The sequence below is a fragment of the Trichechus manatus genome, unplaced genomic scaffold (genome assembly GCF_000243295.1).
Source record: "Trichechus manatus latirostris isolate Lorelei unplaced genomic scaffold, TriManLat1.0 scaffold00028, whole genome shotgun sequence".
In the NCBI taxonomy this organism is placed as follows: Eukaryota; Metazoa; Chordata; class Mammalia; order Sirenia; family Trichechidae; genus Trichechus; species Trichechus manatus.
In genome coordinates, this window is record NW_004443964.1 from 22,554,933 (window position 1) to 22,563,648 (window position 8,716).

At 54.2% G+C, this 8,716-nt stretch overlaps 1 protein-coding gene across 1 annotated transcript; it reads left to right on the forward strand.

Moving 5' to 3' along the window:
• Nucleotides 1-3,095: 3,095 nt before the first annotated feature.
• On the forward strand, nt 3,096-3,670 carry PYY (peptide YY). The gene is made up of 3 exons (XM_004374315.2): nt 3,096-3,304; nt 3,425-3,505; nt 3,646-3,670. The coding sequence occupies exons 1-3, from the start codon at nt 3,102-3,104 to the stop codon at nt 3,668-3,670; spliced, it is 309 nt and encodes a 102-aa protein (XP_004374372.2). The 5' UTR covers nt 3,096-3,101.
• Nucleotides 3,671-8,716: the final 5,046 nt, after the last annotated feature.

Sequence of the window (8,716 nt, forward strand, 5' to 3'; positions counted from 1 at the left end):
AGGGATGACCTCAGGTCCCATTTACTTTCACTCTAAAGGTGGGGGGAGGATTTCCTGAACCTAGGCCTTCCTCTACACCTTCTAGTTTCTCCGCTGTTTCTCCTTTCCCCCATCTGCCCTTGGACCCCACACTCCCCTCGGCATTAGAGGGTTCCAGATATGCCACAGATTCCCTGTGGGCATCACACGAGCTTCCTTCCTCTCTCTCTGCCCCATCAGTACGCTACAAACTACTTCCCTGCTGGCCCTCACCCACCTCCTAACTAGTGCTGCTGGGTCAAAGTGCAAACCCCACCACCGCTAAAAGTCTCTGGTATCCTTGCCTCCTGTAGCCTGATGGTCATTGTCTAGACCCTGATCCTGGGATTACAGTCTCCCAACCAGCCCCTGGCTGCCCACTCCATCCCTATGTGAGCTTCTGTCTTTTGTCTTCCCGTGACCTATGGAGGACTGGAATGGTTTTATTTCTGCTGTCTCCTTCAAACTGGACACAGGCTTGTCTCTGTGTCTGTTTCTCTGTCTCTGTGTTTTGGGAATCTCCTGAGACTGGGGCTCTCCCAGGACGGTGGAGTGCCTCCCCCCTTAGACTGGGACTCCCCAGTGGTACTCAGACTGGGGATCCCCAAGGACACAGCCATGACTCTCCTTTTAGACTGGGGTTCTGGGAAGATGGGGCTGTGCCTTGCCCCTCAGACTAGGGCTCCCTGAGGAGGAAAATTTTGTTTTTCTCCCTCTGAGGTAGGGCCTATGTGTCACCTTACTGGTGTCCTTCATCCTCAGCAAGGAGCCCTGGCCTCTCCCATGTGCAGGGTCCATGAGGGCCGAATGACTGATAAGGAGCCATTTCCGGAGAGTGCAGGTAATTGAACCCGTAAACAAGGTGATTGAGGTAGACCTGGGCTCTTCATCTCAGGAGAGCTCTAAAAATAGCACCCTCAGCCATCTGTCCTGGAGGGTGGAGGGTCTGGCCCAGAATCGGGCCTGGATCAGATGGCCCCTCTGCCCACAGGGGCTGATAGGATGCCTGGAAGCCCTGGAGGCTCTGGTCAGGCAAAAGAAGGGGAGCTGTTGGGACACTCCCCAACAGCCCTTTGTCTCTCGGTGGTGTGGGCAGGTGGACGGATAGGGTTGGCAGCCTGGAAGCCCCTCCTCTATTTGGCTCTCTCAGAGCTGGTAGCAGGCCCCGGACTTGGCCTCTCCTCCTCTGCCCTCATGCCTGACTCCTGAGTCTTGATGATTATTCCTGGTGCTGAGCCTTTCCACCCTCCATGATTGAGAAGGTCTTTTCCTGGGGTCCACCACACCTCTTTTCTCTTGTTTGGCTCCTGCGTGATCTCACCTCTCAGATCTTCAGTTTCCTCATTTGGAAAATGGGAATAAACTCAGCCCGTTGCGTTATTGTGCCTGAGATCATGTAGTACCAAACCAAAAACCAAACCCACTGCCCTTGAGTTGATTCTGACTCAGCGATTCTATAGGACACAGTAGAACTGCCCTATAGGGTTTCCAAGGTGGTAAATCTTTGCAGAAGCAGACTGCCACATCTTTCTCAAGCAGTAGGGCTGGTGAATTTGAACCGCTGAACTTTTGGTTGGCATCCGAGCACTTAACCACTGCGCCACCAGGGCTCCTTTCATGTAGTACAAACTCACTGCCATCTAGTCGATTCTGACTCATAGCAACCTCACGTAGTACCAAACCCAAAAAAACCTGTTGCCATCAAGTTGATTCCAATTCATAGCGACCCTATAGGACAGAGTAGAACTGCCCCACAGAGTTTCCAAGGAGGTATTTAACAAATATTCATCCTCTCCTTTTTCCTTCTAACGCCCAGTGGAGACCCCAATGGGCTGGGACAGTGGTCTGTGCTGGGTAGCCCTGGTACCATCTAGCCCCCGAAGTCACCAGTGCCATGAGTGACACCTGGGGGCACACTGCCTCTGGAGAGGGCTCCATGCCAGGCCTGGGTGGACCCCTGTCTGCATGTGCCAGGCTGGATGCAGGTGGCAGACTCAGCTGCTCTGGGTAGAGGACTGGCTTCTGCCTTCTCCCCAACTCTTTAACTGAGAGAGGACATAATGGGATGTCCAGAGAGGCCCCCCAGGACATCATAAACAGCAGGTCAGGTGCAAGAGGTCGTGTGCTTCCACTCCTGCCTCCACTAGAAACTTTCCCCATAGGTCCTGGTCCACTTTTCGGCCCTTCTCCAAGGTGTTACCAAACAGGGTCTGGACAGGTGCTCTTTTCTGCGGGGCAGTCCCAGGCTGGAGGACCCACCCCCCACCACCACCATGAAGAGGATGGAAGCTCATCCCTGATCCTAGGTAGGGGCTGCCTCAGCAGTCTGAATCCAAACGCCACACTTCCTCAGGAGGCTAGACCTGTCACTGGGGGGGCTGTGGGGTGAAGACAGGGTTCAGGCTAGGCACCTGGTCCAGAGGGACCCCGATCTTGAGCAGGGTGGCTGCCCCCCACAGCTCCTAAATGAGGTAGAGACATCACCCACTTGCTGGGTGTAAGCTCAGCGAACCGGCGGGGTGGAAGGAGAGAGGAGGAAGGGCCCTCCCCCTCGGGCTCCCGTTTCCTCTCGGGCTCCCCCTCCCTTCCCAGGTCGGGATATAAGCCCCGCAAAGAGAGCCGAGCAGCAGCAGAGAAGGCCGCAGCAGGACCTGCAGCAGTCCAGCACTTGGGACTTCCCTGCCTTTCACCTCCTGCTCTTCTCTGCTTCGGGAGCTGTCGCTGTAAGTGGCCTGGGGCCAGGGATGGTCCGGCGCCAGGGAAACTGAGGCTAGGATGGTGGAAGTTGAGGCTGAGTGGCGGGAAGCTGGATTGTAGGAAGGCCAGCAGAGGTGGGAAGGAGAGGAGCCTGGGAGCCCCCGCTGCCAGTATGGTCCTGTCCCTCCACCTGCCTCACTGGGCAGCAGCGTGTAGGGGTAGAGCGGGAGCAGGCAGGGCTTATTCCTGAGAGATGGGGAGACTGAGGCCAGAAACGGTGCAGTGCCCGAGGACACACAGCGAGCCGGGAGGCCCAACCGGGCAACCGCAGCCTCAAAGCTGCCTCCAGCCGTCGGGAATCGAGGCTCGCAAGGACCCATGCTCCCATGCTGCCTCTCCAGATGACAAAGGGGCGCAGGTCATGGCCCGCCAGGGTTGCAGTGCTGCTGGTTCTGCTCGCCTGCCTGGGGGAGATGGTCGACGCCTACCCCGCCAAACCCGAAGCTCCCGGCGAGGACGCCTCTCCGGAGGAGCTGAGCCGCTACTACACCTCCCTGCGCCACTACCTCAACCTGGTCACCCGGCAGCGGTGAGCGCCTGTGCGGGACGGGCGCGGCAGGGGGCTCCCGGGGCTCCCGCGCTTCTGCCTCCTCCACCCAGGGGCGTGCCCTGACCTGACCACACCCTCATCTGGCCTCGCCCCCTCCAGGTATGGGAAACGCGACAGCCCCGAAGGTCTACTCTCAAAACTGCTCTTCCTGGACGGCGAGGGAAGTCCCGTCAGGTCGCGGTAATGTGCCCCCCTCACCAAACGTCTGCCTCCTAGAGCATGGCCTGGTCCTGCTACGCCATGGAACGCCCACCTTGGCACCACCGCTCTCCAGATCCGAGGCTGGGCTCCCGAGTGACTCCTTTTCTTTCCCTCTACAGCTCAGAAGACGCCTATATGTGGTGATGACCCCGGGCCTCCTGGGAAATATGCCAACCACACCAACCTCATTTGCATATTTGCTCCTGACCCCTGGACCTGGAGTCCTTTCCCTGGCGGCTGCTTCTGGGGGTTCAAAGTGGAGTCCCCAGCCCTTTTCTCGGCGCTCCCGGCCCCTGGACGGGAGGGCTGTGTCTAGTCCTCCCCTGGTCCCAAAATAAAAGAGCAAATTTCACAGAAACAGAGTGTGTGTTTATATTTTCTTTTCGTTCTCCTTCCTGGAGGTGGCATCCAGGTGGAAGTGGAGGGTGGAGACAGGAGGGGGAGGGAGATAAAACTGGGGGCCTCAAACATGTATCAGCCCCGATCACTCCAGGACAAAGCTGGCGGAGGTGGGGGGGGGGTGCTCCCTCAGCTAGGAGCTTAGAGAAAAGCCGCAGGCTGGGCAACACTAAGACAAGGGATCTCCTGGAACTTTCTAGTCCGGCGGGAGCAGGATAGGGGCTTCTTGAAAAGGAGGAGGGGGAAGAACAGGACAAAGAGGAGGGGCCGGAGTCTGCGAGGAGGTTGGGGCAGGGTGGAAACAACATGCTAGGCAGACTAAGACAGTAGATGGGGACAAAGCTGCCAGCTTCTACACTTCAATTCCTATCAAAGATGAAGGGGAGTTGGGGAATGACTGGAATCTCCAGCCCTTTTTTCTGTGCCCTAGGCCCCAGGGTGGTTCCTTGAGGAGGTGTATTACTAGCCCCCTGGGCTGTAGTGGCTGGTGGTGGATGGGACCCAAGAGGGGGCTGTGGAAGAAGAAGAACCATGGGGGGCTGGTGTGTGTGTGCTGGGGGAAGAGGTCATTTCTAACATCTCCCATTCCCTGAGAAGGAACAGCAGTGGGCCTATGGCGGCTTCCTTTTTCCCCAGCATGCTCTCCCCTCCCCCCGCTGAATTCATGTTTAGTGGCTAAGTCACAAACTGTGCCTTCCTGGTGACAAAGCCATAGGAACACCCTCCTGCATCCACCCCTTTTCCTGGACTAGCCACCGAAGGCTGACCATGGATTTTAAACTGAAGTCTAACCAAATCCCTCACCACTCTGCACCTATGACCATAAGGCATTCCAGAGCCTTCTGGAGGGCTTCTCTTCCCTGAACACCCTTCCTTTCTAGTCCTTTTCCTCCAGGAAGCCAGCCTTAATTTTCCCTGATCTGTCCTGCACTCTTTTTGCCCTCCCTGTTCACCCAGCTCTTATGGCCACTGCTCTGTCTGCTGAGAGTTCTGTCAGCTTCTCTGTGTCCTGTCGCTCTTCTCTGGGGGTCTGGGGGTTCCCTGAAAGAAGGCCTGTGTCTCCCCACTCAGACACAGCCTTCTCTGTGCGGGGTCTCTCCTGAGTCCCTAGTTCAGCAGGACCTGGCTAAGCCCGAGGCAGGGAGCTGGGGGATGAGGGAGAAGAATCAGGTTGAAGCCAAAGCTCCAGCCCCAGAGAGGGTAGGAAGGGCAGCAAGGCTGGGCAGTGTCACTGAGGAGGGTAGGGGCCACGCAGGACTATTTGCATCAGGTGGCTCTCAGAGGAGAGAAGACTCTAAGGCTGGCTCTGCCACAGCTGCAGGGGAGACCCCTGCTCGGACACAACCTGCCCTAGGGGGCCATGAGGCTCTGACACCCACCCTCCCCTGTGCTGCCCTCCAGTCTCCCTCTGTCTGCGTGCCCTGCTCAGCCTGGTTGGCTAGAAGGCCAGGCCCAGGGCGGTGGAGGTAGGGCTGGAAGGGCGAGGCAGAGGAGCAGGTGCAGGGCCTGGTGCAGGTCACCGGCTATGTGGATTCTGGTGCTCTGTGCCTTTGCCCAGGCTACTCTTCCCCACTGCAGAGCCCTTTCTCTCTCCTTGGTCTGGGAAACATCTTCAGAGTAGCAGTCACCTCCTCCCAGAAGCCTTTCCAGATTTTGTGGGGCAGAGTTAGTTACTCTGGCCCTCTCTCTGTATTACCCAAGTCCTCAGTTTCTCTAAAGTGATGCTTTCACATCCACAAGATGGCCCCTCACTGCACTTGAGTAAACATCATCACCCAAGAACATGTGGAAACCTTAGACAGCCCCCAAGCACACACCTCAACAGAGCAGACATGGCCTTCGCAGGGGCGTCTCTTTCAAAACTAGCCAATCAGCTGGAAGCCTGCATGCCTGCCTTGCTCTTTCCTTCCTGATCAAAGTTCTGCTCTCTCTCTCTCTGCCTCGTGACCAACCCTGGTGTTTCCCCTGCTGGCCCTGCATGGCTTGCCCTGTTCTCCCCAGGGAACTGTGAGAACAACAGCCTTTCAGCTCTTACTGCTTCTCTCTCTTGATCTGGCGTCTGGCCTCACCATACCTCATCTGAGGTAACAAGGTTAAAACACTCTCCCCACTGTATTGCCAGTATCTGAGACCCACTTCCTATCCCATTTTGTTCCTGCCTCTCTTCCCCAATCCCACTTGCTCTACACCACAGCAAATGGAATGGGAGCCCACAACAGTGGCTTTGGTTCACTGCTGTGGTTGGGGGTGGAGGGAGTGTCTCTGAGTATCTGGTGCCCGTGGTCTCATATCTGTCTGTCTGCCTGTGAGAGCTGTGGTCAGTTTGAGGCTAATGGAAGAGAGACCTGGTATGGATTATGCATGACCATGAACAATTTCTGCCTGGCTTGCCGTATCTGGCTGACCGTCAGTGACATGGCTTCATCTCGTGTTCCTTTTGAGGGGAGTTGGGCAGTGGTTCCTGGGGTTAATCCACTGCTGATCCTACTCAACCAAACTCAGAGGTGGTGGGAAACTCAGATGTAGTAATAATAATAATAATGAAAATAATAATAGCTCTGCCTTTTTAAAAAGCACTTACTTATGTGCCTGGTGGTGTAATTGCTAAGCACTTGGCTGCTAACTGAACAGTCAGCGGTTTGAACCCACGAGCCACCCCACAGGAGAAAGATGTGACAGTCTGCTTCCATAGAGATTAAAACCATACCAAACCCACTGTCACTGAGTTGATTTTGACTCATAATAGCCTTATAGGACAGAGTAGAACTGTACCATAGGGTTTCCAAGGCTGTAAATCTTACAGAAGCAGACTGCCACATCTTTTTCCTTTGAATTGAGTGGTGGGTTTGAACCAGCTAACCTTTCCATTAGCTGCTGAGTGCTTTAACCACTGTGCCACCAGGGTTCCTTCCATAAAGATTATAGCCTTGGAAACCCTATGGGGCAGTTCTACTCTGTCCTGTAGGATCGCTGTGAGTTGGAATTGACTCGGTGGCAATGGGTTTTATGTGCCTGACTCTGGGTTATATGTTTTACAAATATTGCATGGCTTAGGTATTGATTTGGCTTTTATTTAAACAGAGAAAGAATTAACAGTGGATTAAACAAGTTAGAAATTTATTTCTCTCTTTCATAAAATGCTAGTGGCATCGAGGGTGGGTGCAGCTCTGCTTCTTGAGGGCATCCAAGAACCCAGGCTCCTATTCTGTGGCTCTCTAGCCCCTCATCCACGTGGATGAAGAAGGTCCACCATCATCACATTTGCATTTCAGTCAATGGGAAAAGCAGGGAAGGGGAAAGTGGAAGTGGTCTGGTTATTATGCTGTGTAACAAATTACCCCAAAATGTAGCAGCTTAAAAATAACCATTTTAGTTTGCTCGTGATTTTGTGGATCAGGAAATTGGGAAGTGCTTGTCTGGGTGGTTCTCATGTGGAGTCTCTCTTGTGGTTACAGTGAGAGGCTGGCTGGGGCTGCAGTCATCCTAAGGCTCACCTGGCCTGATGCCCAAGATCATGCCTGGCTCCCATATGCAGTTGATTGGCTATTGGCTGGGGGCTCAGCTGGAGCTGTTGACCAGAGCACGTACAAGTGACCTCTTCAGCACGAAGCTCTTGAGGGGGGTGGACTTCTTATATGGCAGCCCCCTGCCCGGCCGAGAGCATCCCAAAAGAACCAGGAGGAAGCAGCATTGCCTTGTCTGACCTAGCCTCAGAAGTCACATAGCATCTGCCACTATGCTCTATTGGTCAAAGCAGCCACAAGCCCATTTAAGAGGAGAGGATATGGACCCAATGTAGAAAAACATGCGGGATAGGAGGTATTTTTGTGGCTATTTGGAAAATACAATCTGCCACAGGTGGGCATGCCCACTCCTAAAAACAGAATGGCTCAAATCACTTCAGCTCTCAGCCCATTGGTTAAACCTCAGTCAAGGGCTCCACCTAGCTGCCAGGATGACCTGGAAGACGTCAATAGCTGAGTGGCATGTTCTCATCTTACGCTCTTTTAAAAAGGAAGAAGGAGAGAGTGGAAATGGGGACAACTAGTGCTGAAGATGGCTGTGATAGCCCCTGTTATGGATTGAACTGTGTCCCCTAAAAATGTGTGTCGACTTGGCTAGGCCATGATTCCCAGTACTGTGTGATTGTCCAGCGTCTTGTCATCTGACGTGATTTTCCTGTGTGTTGTAAATCCTACCTCTGAGATGTTAAAGAGGTGGGATTAGCAGCAGTTATGTCAGTAAGGCAGGGCTCAATCTACAAGAATAGGTTGTGTTTTAAGTCAATCTCGTTTGAGATATAAAAGAGAGAAGCGAGCAGAGAGACATGGGGACCCCATACCACCAAGAAAGCAACGCCAGGAGCAGAGTGTATCCTTTGGATCTGAGGTTCCTGCACTGAGAAGCTCCTAGACCAAAGGAAAATTGATGAGAAGGACCTCCCCCAGAGCTGACAGAGAGAAAAAGCCTTCCCCTGGAGCTGGCACCCTGAATTTGGACTTCTAGCCTCCTAGACTGTGAAAAAATAAATTTCTGTTTGTTAAAGCCATCCACTTGTGGTATTTCTGTTATAGCAGCACTAGATAACTAAGACAGCCCCCTACCACCACACTTTGGGCCCCTTGTCCCACTGTCTTGGGACCAAGTCAAGCCCACTTTGCGGTTCTGGCCGCTCATATGGAGCCTGGGCCTTGCCTCAGCTTTCCTTGCCCTGGGGACCCCATCTGCCTTCAGGTCTCCTGCAGTCTTCCTGGGTCCCTGCCTGTGGCCCGTGCACTGTGTCAATCCCAA